This window comes from Gavialis gangeticus, unplaced genomic scaffold, assembly GCF_001723915.1.
Source record: "Gavialis gangeticus isolate Ggan-Ray unplaced genomic scaffold, GavGan_comp1, whole genome shotgun sequence".
Lineage (NCBI taxonomy): Eukaryota > Metazoa > Chordata > Crocodylia > Gavialidae > Gavialis > Gavialis gangeticus.
Window position 1 is genome coordinate 71,584,190 of NW_017728992.1, and position 19,192 is coordinate 71,603,381.

At 40.4% G+C, this 19,192-nt stretch overlaps 1 protein-coding gene across 4 annotated transcripts in view; it reads right to left on the reverse strand.

Annotated features, from left to right (window-relative positions):
• ZNF236 (zinc finger protein 236) overlaps positions 1-19,192 on the reverse strand; it is a 161,215-nt gene that overhangs the window by 62,548 nt on the left and 79,475 nt on the right. For all 4 annotated transcript variants that reach the window (XM_019524222.1, XM_019524231.1, XM_019524238.1 and 1 more), the window contains 4 exons: positions 12,302-12,446; positions 9,494-9,754; positions 6,091-6,341; positions 4,998-5,099 (listed from right to left, as the gene is read on the reverse strand). In XM_019524222.1, the coding sequence (XP_019379767.1) occupies positions 4,998-5,099; positions 6,091-6,341; positions 9,494-9,754; positions 12,302-12,446 (759 nt within the window). The remainder of the gene's footprint in view (positions 1-4,997; positions 5,100-6,090; positions 6,342-9,493; positions 9,755-12,301; positions 12,447-19,192) is intronic.

Below are 19,192 nucleotides of genomic sequence, written 5' to 3' on the forward strand. Positions count from 1 at the left end.
ATGAGGCCACAATTATTATAAAAAAAAAGTAGTGGGAATTAAATGTTATGCTTTCTATGCAGTTTGCCTGTAATGGACAACAGAGAAGAAGAATAGGAGAACAGTGTAGAATTGTATAACCATAGACAACCACAGTACCATCAACGGCAAAATAGCAATGCTTACAAAATATTTGAAGATTACTACACATTATTTACTGGGATGCATCATATGAAATCAGAAGTTTCTTAGTACTCAACTTCAAAATAACTTTCCTTTCCTTTTTATGATAATCAGAAAGCTTAGCTCAGTTACAGCTAAATTAGTTTCCTGGTTGAAAGAAGTGACAGACTAAAAAGAAGCCTGAAGAACAGTCACACAAAAAGGTTTACAATGATAATCTAGAGGATGTTTAGGGACAAATTTTGTAGGCAAAGCAACTATTTCAAAGAACCCATTGACGGCATTTTTGAGAAAAAACATGAAATTCAAAGCAAGGATTATATAAGGCGTTCTGAAGAACATGAGCAAAAAATAGGGAAATAAATGTTAAGTATAATGGAAAAGGCCACCTATAAATTCAGTGTCCTTTTCAGTAGACAAAAAGTATTAATATATCAGAACATTATTTCTTTCACATGATATGGACATCCTGAAAAATTGCTAAAAAATCCCTGAACAAATCTCAGACTTTGTTACAAAGTCCTCAGAAAAATGACCAGTACAATCCAAGGTGTCAATGGGTCGTCCTGGAGAATTAAACACCACTTACAAAAAGAAATTCTGGAATAAGCATGAATTAAGGGTATAAGAAGCAGGAGATGTGATACAAGCTGGTTTGTTTAATCCCTTTTATTAGGAACATTTTCCAATGCTCATGTTTTAATTATTTCTGAGAGTTCAATAAGCAACTTCTCTATCCTGTGCATGTTGGTAGTATTTACTACATAATATACCTCCACTGTGCTTCTATTGTATTGATGGGCAGTTTAAGACCTAAAGCCATTAAGTGACACAGCCAAAGGTCACACAAGAAACCTGTACCAGAGCCAAAAATAGAACAGAGATCTTCTGATTCTCAATCCTATGCTTTATCGCTATACTATTTGTCCTGAAGACCCTTACATATTTTCTTTCACCAGGTATAGAAGTGGAGAGATATTTGGAATTAGGCAAAGCTGTATCACAGGAGAGTCACCTTCAGTTCTGGATGAAAATCTGTACTATTTATAATACAGTTATTTAGATCTGAAACTTACTGCCTTGTCTTGCGGGTATCATCCAAAATTACTTCCTGTCCATTTCCACCTGATGTATTGCAGAACAAAACACTCTGGAGATCAATACACTATCAAAGAAGTATGTTTTGCCTACAAGAATCACAAATAACTCATGGACTGTTAACAGGAAAAACTTTTGAGCACTCAATCATGATCTGGAGGCTACTTCCACAACTAACCAACCTTTCAAATGGTACCAGTTCTAAGGTACTTAAAAGCAATTATGTGAATTAAGAGTCCCAAATAAATATTCTCCTTTTGTACTTTCTATTCAATCTATTGAAAGTTGGTCAAATCAACAGTCTGCATCACTGGAAACAAAAACTTCAGGGCCCGAATGAGCTGCAGCTGAAATAATGGTGATCACAAATCATGATTTCAACATGTTATTTGATAGAATGCCTGGGTAAAGCAAAATAGAAGTCTAACACCCAGGATATCTTCATATGGTTTCAGAATCATCCTATTACAGATCACAGCAGTCTGGAAAACCTGTTCCACTACTTATATAATCTATACTAGTAGCATCTAACTGAGATCACAGAAAGAGTCAAAGGAGGAAGCAGTGAAATGATGCCCTAGACTACAAAGCATTTGATGCCAAATGATCCAAAAAAAAAAAAAAAAAAAAAAAAAAAATCACTTTTCTATAAAACAGATTCCTTTGCTTGCTACTGACCTCTGAAGATTTCAAATGAAAGGGTGTGTAGCATGCACATGTAAAAGCTAATAAAAAAAATCTTGGCCCTTTACCATTCTTAGTGACTTCAAAGTTAGTTTGAGGGAATAAGTGGTTCCACTGATGACTTCACTGCCAACAGCAGACATGATCAACACACTAGACAAGTCAAATGGTTTAAGAAAAGAAGGACTGCCGAAGAAAACAGCCATCTTAAAGAGAGGATGCAACTTCAAAATTTTTTTAAAATGTATGCGTACAATCCTGTAGTCTGTGTAGATGTAAAGACCTGGCTTTCTTTACTGCCAAACCCAAAGACTGTCTTTTAAAATAACAATTATGAAGATTTAAAACACTTCAACATTGTTTTATTATGAAGTTCAGTATCAAACCAATATATTTAACAAGAAAGTAGCCCAGGGGGTTGGCAACATTTTTGGGCAGAGTGCCAAAAACACCTACAGTCTCAACTTGGTAAGATGTTGGCATACCAGAGGTGGACAGCTGGGGAGCCATGAGTGCCCGAATCCTTTTTATGGCAGTGCAACCCCAACCCCTTCCCTGCCATCCATCCTGTGGTGCACGTGCCAAGCAAAATGCCTTTGAGTGCCACACCCTGGCACCTGTACCAGAGGTTGCCTACACTTGATGTAGCCTATCAGTACCAAGGAAAGAGAAGACACAATGTCTTGGACTTAAATGTCCTACATAATTGGCAGGAAAAAGGAACTGAGGAGCATGAAGCACAGATGCAGACACAGGGAGAGGGTCGACCAATTTAACGCATGCATCCGCACATATGCTTACCTACCTGAAATTCAAAAATTTTGAAGGGCTCCAGAATCTTCAAGGAAACTTCAAAGAGTAGGGAATCTGTGGATGAGATTCCAAGTAGAAGAGGAAAAATCTTATACAAATGAGATTTTTTTTTTTTTTTAAATAAATCATGTTCCGGTTTCCTGTACCACTTTCGTAAGTTTGAGATGACTAATGAAATCACTGACAATTCAAATACTGGTGGTCAGGTGTGCATTTCTTCATTCTCTTTCCATTTCATTCGGAAAAAAACTAAGATGCAACTGATGTCAAAATACCAAGTATATAAAAAGACCTGAAATCAGGATTTAGTAAATCAAATGGCTTAATTTCTTCTCACAAATCTTATATAAAATGTAAAACAACTTTAAGTACATTAACCATTGCAATACGAAATAAACTATTCTAGCTTGAACAATACATTAAAAAAAGACAATAAAATCTTTGTGAAGAAAGATGCAAAACTAGACATAGAAGTAATTTTAAAATAGAATTAATGGGAAACAACAGGAACTTAAACCATTCACATACAAATGCAGATCATCAATAGCCACCCCACAATAAAACTGATACAAGTACTCCCCTAAAGTCCAAATTTTAAACCTATCCTAAAGTCCCTCAGTGAAAAAGATGTGAATTCTGCCTTCCAAATGTTTTCCCCCCACCAGCAAACTTAGCCAATATCAGAATAAGAGTTTTCAACTAATTATGATTACAAGATTTACTGCAGCAGAACCCGTGGAACTAAATCAGAATTAAGGTATGGGAGACCAAATATAAAATGCATCTAGAAAGAATTCTGAGACAAGGTAAAGAAGGGGAGTGTTATGGTGCTAGGAGCTGGAGTGTACATAGAATGATGGAAGAAGTTCTGTTCTCCAGTCTCTGAATGGAAGACTGGAGATGGACAAAGACTGGGACAGAATGGAAGGGATGTAGGGCAAAAAATGGCTAGTCATGGAATGAGAGGAGAGAAGGGAAGATAAAAGGTTACATGGGGTATGAAAGGATATAAAGACAAGGTACGGAATATGCTGAAGGTACACTGATGCATAGAAAGAGGTAAAAGAGCACAGGAGTGGTGTTGTGCCCTGTCTGCATTGTGCAGAGCAAGGGGAGAAGGTAATGGAAACCACACAAACAAGTGGAGGTGGGGAGGGAGGGAGATTTTTTCTTTACATCTGAAACTTTTAAAAAGTTACATCAACCCTAGAAGTTTGGTAACTACTAAAAACCCCCCAGATATCTTAACTAAAAGACACCTCTTTGATTTCCATCATCCACTACCCATGCCCTTATTTTATGCAGCTATAAATTCCACCATCACACTTTCCTTTCTTCTCTTCTCCTTTCTACTTGCTAAAGCCTGCAAGAAATGAGGCCCTCATTCCCAGGCCTGGGCAAGATACCAGGACTGCCTTCTTCCAGCCCTATTTAAAACTTTTGTTGCTCACTGAAGAGGCAAACTCCTGAACAAAAACATTTTAAAGAAGAAACAACTGAAAGTATTTTTCAACAGAATCCATCTAAAATCGAATGACTTAACTATTCTTTGAAAAAAATTCTGTAACTTGAACTAGTTCTATAGTTTAGGAATCTGATAACAAACGGTTAAAGGAGTCAGGCCATTCTGATTAATTTATCACCCTTCCCGCACTCAATATTCCCTCAGTAATACATTACTTGCCCCTCCTCATACCTGGTCTAATCTTTCAATTTGGTATTTTAACTTCTGCGCATATTTTTTGTAAACTTTAAAAGATTTTTGAATTTGCATATATTACAGTACATCAAATTTACAATTTTATGTATAGGGTATCTTTAGCAACAATGTAAAAATTCTTTGCAGACATTCATTAATCTTTACAATACCCTGTGAGGGAGGCAAAAATTATTGCTGCAAGTTTACTTTTGTGAAGCTGAGGCAAAAGTTATGAAGACTCCCATTAACTTAAGTTAATGGCAACAAAAGGGATGCAATAAAAATGTTCTAACAACAAGACAGAAATCAGTTCAAAGAAAATCTAGAGAAAATTTAAGCAAACATATCCTAATACTTTATTATTTTTAATCCAAAATAACAATAAAGATAATTTTTCATTAGGTCTCTTTTTTGTGCATGCACGAACTAGACACACATTTATCCATATTCTAGGGGCACAGATCTGAGGTAGCTTATAATACCAATATTTTAAGTCCTGGCTTACAAAAAGCTTTCATTATAAAACTTATTTATTTCTAACCTTGTGATAATCCCTGCTGATCAAATGACTGCTGTGCTATAGCTTGCTGATCAAATTGATTCATGTTTTCCTGTAAAGTGTGCTGAGATGTCACAAACCTATCTGAAACAAGGAACACAAATTCAAGAAAAGAAAATGTAAATGATTGCTCCAAAATAATTGTATTTTAGAGGTCATTACCGAGCCATTTTAGACCAAATTAAAATCATCACCACCTGACAGGAAGTCTTGGAGATTTTAAATCTCCACTTTGTTTACTATACATTTTATTTGTTTGGGCGTTATATAGTTTTTACCAATCAATTCTATTAAAGAGTGAAAACAAACAAAAATACACATCTCATTTCACCACTACAGCTGCTCTATACTAATATAACAAGCAACATTTTTGTGTTTTCTCTATTGGTCGTAAGCATTGCTGTGTAACAACCTTAAAAGGTGTGCAACGTATCAACAATAGTGATGTTATACAGTAAAAGCTCAGGAATGGGGGAATACTGGATAACAAAATATGCTGGTTAATTGAGCAGCCCCGACTGCCGCTTCTCCCGCTGCATCCCTCTGCCCCTCCAGCTGCATTGCTGCCCTCCCATGGGGCTTCGCACATCCCCACATAGGCTACTGTGCCCCCAGGCTATGGGACCTTGGCAGCACGGGCTGCTTTGCCCCTGGCCATGGGGGCTCGGAGAAACCGGAAGTGCCACGGTGGGCACTTCTGGTTTCACTTTTCCTTACAAGCTGGCATGCTGGTTAACAGAGCATGCTGGCTTGTAAGGTGCCAGTTACCAGATATCTTACTGTATAACGTTTTCTTTCTACAAAGTATTCTCTTGCATATTTGTTCAATATTTGCATTAGATTTGCTAGCCAAATACAGAAAGCAAAATTTTGACAAAATGTTTTTACATAAGTTTTATATAATAATAAAGGGTAAGAATTAAATTTTTAAATAATCGAACTTTTACACAAAATACATGTATTTTTTCTAATTTCAATTGTCCTAAAAAACTAAATTTGTGGAAATTTTCAATAATTCAGGAACTCATTCTAAACTTCTCATATTTGGCATATTTTTCATGTTATGAACATTTACCTTCATCTTGCTCTAATGGCTGATCAGCCAATTGTTGCCCCAGTGCTGCTTCTTCTGTCCCAACTACTTGCTGTTGATCTAGTTCTAAAATAGCTTGCTGATCTGTTGTAACAGCTTCTGATTGCTGTAACTCATCACTCTCAATCTCCACTTGCATCTGTGTAGAAACATGAATGCTCTGCTGATCTACTGTGGAATCATCTATTGAAGCAGCCTGTTGGTGCTGCTGAAGCTGTTGTGCAAGTTCATATCTGAGAAAAAAGGAAGTAAAGTTTCTTACACCAGTAAATAATAAACAGACAATAGCCATGCTGAGTCATACCAAAGGTTCATGTAGCTCAGTACTTTGTTTCCAACAGTGGCAAGTAGGGGATGCTTTAGAGCAGGGGTCACAAACTCTTAGCACTCCCACACTGGATCAGGGGCTCCCTGTGAGCTGGGTCCAGTCCGCAAGGAGATTCAAGGGCTGGATCCAGACCACCTCCAGTAGTGTAGTACCCTAGCAGCAGCATTATGCAAGCTGAGCTGCATCACGTCAGGCAAAGTAGAGAATACCTTGCGCACTGATTCTGAAACATAAGCTTTCATGAGCAACAGCTTACTGCCTTGCAGAGATGCAGAGAACAGGCCATCACACAGAAGGAGTGTTTTAAATATAGAAGTCATGGAAAGGGTGGGGGGCGGGTAAAGGAAGGAAAGATGGCAATGCTGAGAAAAGCAGAGGGAGTTGAAGAGAACAACAAAGACTTACAACATGAGAGATTAGAGACATAAGGGTCACAGAAACTAATCCAGGTAATGGGGTAAGACACCACAGTCCTTTTTTAGACCACATTTAAATCACCATCTAGTCTGTAGATGATTTCTTGTTTCACAATTTTGTGTTCAAACTTATTGTTTAAATTCTGTAGCAGCTATTCTGAGGTCAGCAATGGAATGTCCAGGGAAGCTGAAGGTTTTTACTTTTGTGTATTTCTGGACTTGATCTGATATCAAACCCCCAAATCAACACATCTGCCAAAACCTGTCTAATCTGCCTTTGAACCAGATTATACAATCAGGCTCCACAGTAGCCTGGGGCAATAAGTTGCACATGTTAATTATGCATCAACTGAAAAAGCACTTCCTTTTGTGTATTTTAAACCTGTCAGATAATTTAATTGGGTGCCTCCTACTTTGAGTACTGAGATATATAATAAATAACAGTCCCCTATTTACTTTATCTACACTGTTTAGAATTTTATAACTAGTGCTAGAGTTGTAGCAGGTTGTCTGATAACACTCCACAGTCTTTAGTTTTCCTGCCCACATAGGGAATAACATGAAGCATAAAACAACCAATTAACTGACTAAACCACATTTTGCTATTTTTTCCCAGACCCTGGGAGAGTACCTGGGCTTGGTGCTGCATCTTCTAGCCATGCAGCTTTCCTTCTCTCTCCAGTTATCTTTCCTGGGAGCTTTTAACCCCCTCTGGGCCAGTCAATTATTCTCATCAGCTGGCCCAGTCCTCCTAGGCAGGCTTGCAATCATTTCATTACTGCCTGCAGCTAGGCTGCAACCCCTGAGGCATGTAGCCTGCTACAGGAGCGATGTTGTAGCAAGAGGCATAATGACATGGCCAGACACCCCAGCCAGCAACCAAAAGCCTGTGTGTGTGGCAGCTAACACAGTTGTGATCATGCAGCTGAAGCATCAACAGTTTTTTTTCTGTGCTCCTCACACAGGTTGATGCCCAGGGCAACTGCCTCAATTGCCTCATACTAGTTATGCCACTGGTCATAGCTATGATATGTAAGAAATATGCAAAGGCAAGATCCAATAAAAGACACTGTCCCCCAAAATATCCTAGGATTCTACAGACATGTCTTGTATCATCTCTGTCATTTCTTTACCAAGTGGCAAAACACCAGTCTTTCCAGACTCTCCTCATGCAGAAGTTATTCTATACTGTTGATAATCACTGCTGACCTTCTGTCATAACTTTTCTTGTTCTATTTTATCATATTAGACATGGGCTGACCAGAACTGCAAGTAGTATTCAAGATGTAGGGCAGGGCACATAATGGATTTATAAAATGGCAAAATGCTCTTTTCAGTTTTGTTTCAATTCCTTTCCTAATGATCTATATGGTAATTTGTATTACTATTTTCATAATTTGCCCTCATAAGTAAGCCCAGCACATTCTTATGCTGTGTTTTAACAAGGGCTTTTCCCTCCCTAAGTCATACAGTTAGTATCTGTTACAGAGCTAGTCTCTACTCACAGAGAAAGTGCAGGGGAAGAGACAGGGAGGGGGAAGAGGGAAAATATGCATTGCATTTTTAAGACATGGCACTAAATTTGGTCAATCTTTACTTGAGTTAAACTTTGTACTAGTAACAAGATCCAGCACTGACAACAATAACTACATATTATGATGATGAACAAATGACTACACCTTTGGAAATAAAAGAGCCGTTTCTACACCTGTTTTGTTTCTACAAACTTTTATCCCCAGCCAATATGCACCAAGAAAATGTTCTGACCATGTAAAATTTATCAGAGTAAAACTGTTATCAAAAATCTCCTTAGTGGGTGCCTCTACATGAGATGTTTGCTGTGGAGTGGCCTAATTAGCTCCACAACAAATGTCTCAGGGTCTACATGTGCAGTACTGTCATGCCACAAGACACTAATAAACTCCACAGCAACACACATGTAGATGCTGACGCAGCTGGCTGGAGCACAAAGGTGCTTCAGCGCAGGGGCTGCCTACCACCTAGCCCCACACTGGAGCACTCTTGTGACTCAGCCAGTCCCTCCACAGCACATTGAGCTGGGCAGGAGCAGCCCAGGGTTGGCAGGCTAATCCCCATTGCCCTGTCCCAGCTGGAGCTGCTCCATCCGAGTTCAACATGCTGTGGTCCCAGGCACACATTCAAACGGTGTGCCCAGGAGCAATAAACTCGGGCACAGCAAGTGCTGAAGTTTATTGCAGACAAGGTTCTTTGGGTGAATCTGATCTCTTTTATTAGACCAACTTAAATAGTTGGAAAACAATTATTAAGCAAGCTTTCGGGTTCAAAAACCCTTTGTCAGGCTAAGGAAGTTTCTGCAGTTGGTATGTGCTCTTCCTGGATGGAATGAAAAGTAAAGAAGCCAGAGGTTGGTCTGGTATGCATACAAGACAGGTATGTTTATTGCTGCACCTTAATTGCATGTTGTAGACATGCCCAGTGAATAATACTGAAAGTAATATCTACGCATGAATTAAACGGGACTCAAGGTTCAGAGTTTAGTTAACGTTCTAGAATCCAAACAATTAGGAATAGCTTGTAAACCAATCCTGAGGTTTCAAGAAAGCTTCTAGCTAGACTAGTGAAATAAACTGAAAAATTAAAATAAAAGCTGACCACTTACCTATGTGTTTTCATGTGCTTTTTACAGTTTAACGAAGTTTTGAACGTTTTCTGACAATATGGACACATGTATGGTCGAAGATCATTATGGATCCCCATGTGTCGCCTGAGGCTACCGCCAGTAGTGAAGGCCCCATTACAAATAAGACACTTAAAAGCTTTCAATCCAGTATGCGTACGGATATGTGCTTTTAACACCCCAGCTGACACAAAACCTCTTCCACACTGAGAACATTTAAATGGCTTTTCACCAGTGTGTGACCTTTTTAAAGAGAAAACATATTAAGGCAGATTACAGGTCTGATTTCTTAAGTCATTCAAAACAAAAAAGAAATAGTCAAAAAACCCGCCCAGAGGACATTTAATTCTGTTCAACAAAATCTGAACATCTAAGGTTTAATAAGCTATATTATTAAACAGTCCTCATTACTCTCCTGCTCCTGCTGCAGCAAATTCTTCAGGGCATAAATTGGGCTTATAAATCACCTGCATACCCACGTGACTTAGCCTCCATCCCCTCCTCTCTCTTTCCCCTCTCCCCTTTTTACCTTTCTCTTTTCTCCCTCCCTTTTCCTTTCCTGCTTCTTTTCTCTCTTTCTCCACCCCCGCCCCCCGGATGCAGTCATCTTCACTTGCAAAAAGAAAAACAACATTATTAAACTTACTCGTATTATTCTAGGTCTGTCTGTAAGTACCACCTAGTAAGACTTTATATTCAGTTACTTATAATTAGAGTTGAACAATTTGACCTGAAAAATTTATTTGCTGAATTTCTGCCACAGGTTGGGGTGCTTTTTTTCCCCCACTTTGTTTTGCTCACCCAATTTTAGTTAAAACAGTTCAACTGCTTCCAAGAAAGTTCAGGGAATACTTGTTCCAATCATGTGGAAAAACTTTCTGACAAGCTTTTCTTAGCCTCTCTCTCTACATTACAGAATTCTGCTGGCAGAATACATCAGGGTGAGAAAAAGATTACTCAGTAGCTAACATAGCTCTGCCACCAAAGCCTCAGTATGGATGCAGCTCTGTCAACAAAAGGTACCTTCAGATGACAGAGCTTATGCCTTCTGAGTGAGACATTTGTGGTTCAAAAGCAGAACATTACTCTTTTCTGCTAACAGAATAGCAGCTACACCAGAAGGGCCAACTTCATCACTGCCATTAAAGCAGCAGTAAGTCAGATCGTGTAAACTGGTGGTTCTCAACCTTTTTACACTCAAGGCATTCCTCAGAAAATGCCAGCTCTTACAGTAATTTTCACTTATTTTTTAACTACGGAAAACTAATAGAGCAATTCTTCTGTTCCAAATAACTCAGAAAGACCAAAACAGGTCGGAATGCTTTTAACACTATTACTTCTTATTTGAAATTGCTGGGTTTATCTTGCAAATCATGTTTGTGCACTTAACACTGCAAACACCACGTGGCATACTGCTATACCTTTAAAAGGATTTCAAGACACCCCAGGGTGCCACAGCACCTGAGTTGAGAATCACTAGTATAGACGTGGTCTATTAAACCGTGGTCTATTAAACCATGGTAAATTAACCTGCTCATGCCTGTTAATGAGAGGCATGAGGCATTCCAGTCTGGCTCGGGAAGGCTGTTGTGCCTGAGACATGCCTTTTGCTAAAGTGTAAATCCACGCAGGTTTAGGCAATTTTTTTTAAACTGAAAAATTGCAGCTTGCACATAGTTAGCAGAGATTTTGCTAATGTTCCATTATTAAATTTTCTGTGCATTCTGTCCATCCTGAGCAGACTAATCGAGGCCTTTTTTTCTGCACACGCAAATCCAAGTTGCTACAGACCATGCACCAAAACTGAAAGGAGTGGAGATTATGCTTTCAATGTTCAGGCAAGATGGAGAGGATGTACCCAATCAGAATGCAGAAAGGAACTGGAGGGGGGGCATGGGAGCTGGGACAGTCAATTAGCGTGAGATGACTAATTATGAGGAAGAGGGAGAGACTGGGATATTGCAACTAAGAGCTGGGGTGAGGAGACTGGCATTGGGAGGCCAATAAGTGAAATAGGATGTGTACTGGAAGGCTGTGGGAACAGAGGGGCTGAAATCAGACAAAAAGCTAGTGTTTGAGGAAATGGCGCCTAGTTGGTCATGGAGATTGACAACTGGATAAGAAGTCTGAAGAGAACAGGACTGAAACTGGGAGCCAGATTAGGGACGAAACAACTTGGACAAGGACATGCTTAAGAGAATAAGGCAGAAGAGGTCATGCTTGTGGATGGAACAGGTTCAAAAATTTGCAACTAGGATGGTATGTTCTCTTTCAGAACCTAGAATGGAAAACCAAGATCCCAGAGTCTCTTTGTTTCTCTATGAATATCTGTAAATTCCACTAGGAAAACATACCATCTCCTCTACTGCTCATCCAGCTGGAAGCTGATAATGCATTACTGCTTACAGCTACTCTCTCAGCACACGTGATGAAAATATCCCCATTGTTGGAATATTTAAAGGGAAAAAACATGGGCTTTCATGTGTAACTTTACAAAGGTTTATGCATTACTACAGGCATTTACTTTAAAAGCTGTTTTTGCTTTTGTTTGTTTAAGGATAGTCAAGTTAGTACTACAAAAACATACACAGCCCCCACCTCCATAGTCAACTTCATGGGTCAACTTAACTGTTTAATATAGTAGGTAAAAACTGAAAAATAGAACAGCTGAAATCTCAGCAGTGAGTGCTACATGAAAGTCTTCTACAGTTTATTCCATTATTTTAGCTGTACCCATTTCACATTAAATCAGTTACTGAACACATTTCTTTCTTCTTGCATTTGTTTTACCTGATATGTTGCTTAAGGTGGCAAGATTTTTTATATGCTCGGTGACAATAATAACACTTATATGGCCTGTCTGCTTCATTCACAAAACCATTATTAAAATAATTTTGGAAGAACTGGCTATTCCTGGGGATTGGCTGGATAAGACCTGCACGTATAAACAAAAGAACAAAAGAGGATTATTTGGTAAATTTACTAAGAAAGATGCAGCAGTTCAAAGAGCTTGCCTACTTTTAAAAGCATGACAGCTTTTTAATATAAAAATCTGGAGTGGGAAATCAATCATCTTTTGAGTATCTATTGAAATTAACAGGTGGAACATTTAACTGTTTCCTTCTACTACTTAGTGCTAACCTGCTCCCTTGAGCTTCAAATATGACCCAATATGCCCCTTCAACACATTTAAAACAAAAGTATAAGTTTAATAAAACTATTTATTAATTCAAAGCCGATCAGCTGAAGTCCCATTCATTCAATTGTATTTCAGTCAAAATCACATGACATTTAGTCAACTGAAGCAGGGGGTTCACAACCCTTGGGCTGCGGCCCAGTGCTGGGCCGGCTGCCAGACCAGAAACGGCTGCAGACTGGCAAACCGCGGCCCCAGAATCAGGCGGAGAGACAGCAGCTCCTTTGCTGGGCCTGCAGTAGCACAGGGTTTGGCCCACCCCCCCCGCCCGTGGGGTGGGGGTATTCTTACCTGTCTTCCGACCAGAAATTCCGGCCATGATCAGCTGCGACTTCCAGGCCGCAGTTTGCCAGGCCACAGCATAAAAACTTTGGGAACCCCTGAACTAAAGAATCCCAAGATGTATATACATTTTGTTGTGAGAGATTTAAATTTGGAAAAGTTTATGTATGAAGTACCCATCACCATAGTATTTGTTTGCCACATAGAATCTACGTTAAAAAAAAAAGTGGTCAAATGACCAATGCTTGTAAATTATATTTTTAAGTGCCATCCAAAATTCACAATTTAAACAGATGCTGATTCTGCAATTTACTCAGAAGGCAGACAGCTCTCAAAAAAAACAGTTAAGATTTCCTGTCACTAAATGACCATGTGCTAGTCCAAGCGAATCCTCTCTCATGATAAGGGGAAACAATGAAATGTGCACTATGTGGAATAAATTAGAAGCCTGTGCATTTAAGTACCTTAATCTAGTATAAAGAAAGGAACAGTATGTTGCTTTATAAAATCATACAAATTCTGGGTTAACCTTATATAAAAACAGACTTGTAAAGCCAAATTCAAGTTTCTCCTGAGCTAAACAGGAGAATACTTACTAAGTGTGTTCCATGGTAACACAATGCAATTGAAACCTTTTACTATAAGGAATGGTACCCAGTGTCAAGGATCAAAACTTAACAGCCTCTTAAAGACCATCATAGTTAAACAGTTGTTAAATAACATATGTAGAGATAAAGCCTGTTAATTTTAATCAAACCTGGCCATCTGGATGAAATTCCTTATCATAAATTCTTCAGATAGCAGTGGGGAAAACCCCTTTCATTAAAATACTTAAAGTGTAGATTGATGCATGTAATAAATGACTGTATCTGTGATTGTTAATCCCAGGAAGGTGACAAATTAGGCATCAGGAAACCTAGTAATCCAACAGCTGGCAGTTGGACTCAGAGATTTTGGGAGTCCAACCTATATCCTTCCTCCCAGACAAACATGTTTTGCATTTCCATTGCCTGACCTAAATGCTAGTTAAATGGCTAGACAGTCTGGAAAGGAGGCTTACCAAGAGTAGTAAGCATCTCCCAAGTGCACTGTCCAATATCCCACCTGCCAAAAAGCATCTAATGCACTTGCTTTTGTTGATGACATTTTGGTGAGTCTCTGGAGGCTTCAGAGAATGAATGATTTCAGAAGTCAGTGATGGAAAAGGTGAAGGGACCCTGTGAGGCAGGGAGCTCCCAGAAAAGTGATAAACAGAAATCCCCAAGGATTAGTGAGCTGCCCTCAAATCTTTAAGTATATGGAAAGCTTGATCAAGCTTGGGGATAAAAAATGCCATGCTCTCAAAAAGAAAATCATTAGGCTTGGCTCTCTTTTGGGAAAGAAACTCTGCAGGCATGAGGAATGCTTCATCATAACCACCACAGCCACTGAGTGGAATGCTGCATCAGCTACGCCCACCGCTGTCAACACTTAAGTAAAGAGGAGACAAACTCCTTATAGCTTACAGGAAAGGAGTCCAGCACCACTACAATGCACCCATAAAATCATACTGAACTAAAAGGGCCTGGTAATTAACTATTCAAAACTGCAGTGTGATATGCTTATCTACCACAGTAGCCTAGCCTCCTGTCTCTGGATGCCAAATAGGATCTGGCCAGTGACTGGACTCCATTTCCCAGCAGCCCCTCCCCACATCACTGTGGCCAGTTTCCATGGAGACCCCAGAAGCGGCAGGGCCATGACAGCGTGGGCACAGGGTTTCCATGGAGACTTGTCCCAGGAGCACTGGCAGGGTGCGTGGCTGGGTGGCAAACTGCTCTGGGGCCAGGACTGGGACCTTACAGCTGTGACGATGTGGTCCAGAGGCAAGGCAGAGCTGTGATCTGCTGCCCACTTTGCCCCGGCTCCAGACCACGCTGTCACTGCCACAAGATTCCAGCTCCAGAACAACTCCCTGCCCTGCTGTGCACGCTGCCAGCTGGGGCCATGGAAACCCTGGCCCTGCACTGTCACGATTCCATTGCTCCTGGGGCCTCCAAGGAAACCAGCTGCAGCAACGCAGGCAGGGGCTGCTAGAAAATGGAGTCCGCCATGGGCCCAATCCAGCCCATGGGCTGGACTTTGCCCACCCCTGCCATAGATAATGAATCTGATGCAAGTACAAATATGTAGGAAATTCCCCTCTACTTCTTGTCTGTTCATTTGTCCATTCAAGGACAAGACTGACATGCATCAGATAATTTTGGCCGGATACATAATGGCAGCATTAATGCGTAGAGCTACAATGGACAGGACAGGCTAGTAAAGGATATTTAGGACAGGGTTGGCAACTTTTTCTAGCTGTTGGCTGGCGTGACCTACCTGGGGTTAGAGGCAAGCAGGCAGGCACTAGAATTCTGCCCCTGCCAGCAATGGTCCCCACAGTGGCAGCCCACAGAGAGTGCCAACAGCCTGCACTGGTCCCTGTGGCAGCGAAGGGAGAGCACCTGCAGCTGGCACTGCTCCCCACAGTGGCCTTGGGAGAATGCCTGCCAACTGGCTTTAAAATATGGTGGATGAAAAGAAGTGGCTAGAAATGCAAGCTAGAGCAGCACAATTTCTATCCATAGTCCATAGGAGCTGGAACCCTGGATCTGAAAGACCAAGCAGTAAACCTTACAGACTACTGAAAAACCACAGGGAGTCCCTGAGAAAAAGCCCTACACATGTGAAGGACAGACTGCAGACACCAGCAGTGTTGGAAACAGTTCTGGGTTTATGCCGAGTCCTCTAACAGAGTAAGAGAGGATTGAGAAGAGCAACTGAAAAAGGAAGAGAGATTTTGCAGAGCATCAAATGGACTGCTACTCCTGAAACAGGACAGAATGGGATGGAAAAGCATTTCAAATCATATCAGACACAGTTGGACCTGCTAATCTTTGTTCTAGACAGTTAGGTGCCTCTTGCACAAGTTTCAACAAACACTTTACAAGCTCTTTTAGGACCTTGTGATGTCACAAAATCTTACCGTCATGTAGGAACATCAATATCAAAATTACCAGGTGATTATGAGCTTGTACATAAACTACAGAGAGGGTCAAGAAAACTCAGATAGCTTCATCAAAATTCAATACTGGCATGCACTCTCCATCTCTCTCAAGGTCCTAAACATAAACAACCTGCAAATGAAACATCTACTGGGGAGATTCCCCTAAATCAAAAAAAGTTGACCACTAGCAAAACTTTTCCAAAACTTGTGGCACTCCAGAAAGGTCCCTGAAGACTGGAAGAGGGTAAATGTTGTGCCCATCTTCAAGAAAGACGGAGGAAGGACGACCCAGGTAACTACAGGCCAATCAGTCTAACTTCTATCCCAGGGAAGATCCTGGAAAAATTCATCAAGAAGTCTATGTGTCATAGGCTTGCAGAAGGTACGATTCTGAACAACAGCCAGCATGGCTTCATCATGGGCAGGTCTTGTCTTACCAACCTCATCTCCTTTTACGATCAGCTAACTCACCACCTGGATAAGGGAGAGGAGGTTGACATTGTATACCTTGACTTCCAAGAGGCCTTTGATCTAGTATCCCATGATGTTCTCGTGAGTAAACTGGACAACTGTGGACTCAACCATGAGACAGGTGGGTAGGGAGCTGGTTGCGGGGTAGGACCCAGAGACTTTTAATGAACGGATGCATCTCATCTTGGTGAAAAGTAGCCAGTGGTGTCTCTCAGGGGTCAGTGTTTGGTTCAGTGCTTTTCAACATCTTTATCAATGATTTGGATGCAGGGGCGAAGAGCTCACTGGCCAAGTTCGCGGATGACCATGACCAAGTTATGGGGAAGTGTGGTCACGCTTGAAGATAGGATGCAGATAAAGGCTAGCAAGTTGGGTGGATCAGAATCAAATGAAGTTCAACATCAAGAAACGTAAAGTGCTCTATCTGGGGACAAAAAACTCCCTACACACCTACAGGCTTGGCAAAGCCAAACTGACCAGCACCATGAATGAAAGGAACCTCAGGGTAATAACAGACCACAGTATGAATATGAGCTGGCAGTATGACGCCGTAGCCAACAGGGCACATAATACCCTGGCATGCATCAGTCAATGCATATACAGCAACACTAGGAAACTGATTCTTCCACTCTACTTGGCTTTGGTGAGACTCCAGCTGGAGTACTGCATCCAGTACTGGGAACCGCACTTCCACATGAGGAAAGGCTGAGGGACTTGGGACTCCTCAACCTGAAAAAAAAGCAGGCTGAGATGGGACTTGATATCGGCTTACCGCTACCATCAGAGGCATATCATCAAGGGCTTGGTGAGCAACTGTTCATTAGGGCACCCTTGGGGATAACCAGGAGTAATGGCCATAAAACTGCTGGAAGACCGTTTCAGGCTGAACATCAGGAAAAACTTCTTCACAGCCAGGGTGTTCAGACTGTGGAATAGGCTCCCCCCAGAAGTGGTGCAATTGCCTACCCTGGAAATCTTCAAGGAGGAGACTGCATGGTCACCTTGCTGGGGTCACCTGACCCCAGTTGTCTTTCCTGCCTGGTGAAGGGGGCTGCACCCTGATCTTCCAAGGTCTCTTCCAGCCTCGCAATCTATGAATCTATGAAAAACGGGATTTACTTATGCCCATCAGAGCCTGAAACCACAGTGTCACAAAAAAGCACTTCTTAAAACTCAGCAAGAGAGAAAAGGACACAGCTGTAAAGAAAAAGATTGTGAACTCAGTCAACAAGTAAAGTAAAAAGGGGGAGCAGCAAGTCAAGGTGGCAGGTCATGCACAATGGAAGAAAGACATGGAGTGAACAGCAAAAGATTGCCAGCCATTCCAGGCAAACCTTCTATCATCTCTCCTTTTTTTTTGTGCCATGAAGAGTTGTATGAGAAAGGATAACACTAAAGGATTAGAAGAGGCAGCACCAAGCAAGGGTTTGGGGAAAAAATGTGCCCAGCAGACAGGCCAGTTAAGTACCCCATCTCTGCCAGGAAGCTGAGAGTAGCTAAGGAGCAGGAGTGAGCACCACCTATTACCCGCTTGGTGTAGGAGCAGAAGGGAAGGAAACGCTGGAGCACATGTATGGATACTTTTCATCTTATGTACCCAATCAGAAATTCATAGCAAGAAGGTCCAAGTGGCCAGCTAGTCAAAGGAGAATAACTGAATAATTTTGTCTCAGAAGAATTATGTATCATCACCGTGTTCATACTTGTGCAACCTTATGTAGGAATGATAAAAGGTCCCATTTCTATGATGTTGGGATACAACCAGTAATGTGCAGGGCTAATTTATTTGTAAAAAATTACCCTTGCACATAATGTGTTTACAAAGTATGCAGCCTAATCACTACAGAGCAAAATGCTTAGTTTTTTTCTTGTAGTCTATTCAGACAGGGCAACATTCCTAGCTGAGCTGAACACAATAGCTCATAGGGAGATGTTAACCATTTAGATAGGAAGCTTCTAAAAATAAACAGGGGAATGTGGAACCAAAATGTATACTCCTTTGTGTAAAAGGAATGAGGTTTTTACTTATTTTAGTAAAATTCTTCTCTTCAAAAATCTGGCAACTTGTATTCTTAGAGCAAATGGAAATAAAAACATATTTTAACACTAGCAAAGGTCATAGAACAAGGATATTACCAAAATACAAAATAACAAATACATTACTATATGAAGTGTGACTGAACAGCATAATAGACAAGGCAGAGAAAAAAAAGTGACAGACTAGTGAAGTTAGCAAGAGCATTTTGTTACAAATCAAAACATGTCACTCAGGATTTCATAGTGAATCAACAGTGTACCAGAGTGCTGATTTGTAATGACAGTAATGAATTCAATGTTGTTTTTTTCCAATATGACAGCTGATGCTGCCACAATCACAGAACAAGTAAAACTTAAATAAATTTCTGAGGAATCATATCTACAAGAAATGCAAACACTTACATGTTACACAAATACAAGTTTAAACAGTAAACAAAATCTAGCAGCCTAAGAAACTGACAAATAAAACTTAAAATATTTTATTTGTGTATAAATAAAACCCTGGACTTTAGCATAGGGGAAAAACAAGTTAGTAAATAAAGGAAACCAAAATTCTAATGGCAAGAGACCAGTTTTCATGAAGATCTCCACAGAAATAAAGAGAAAGAATTGTTTTTATAAATGTAATATAATTTCACAATTTCCTAAAAAGCATTAGCAGATGTTT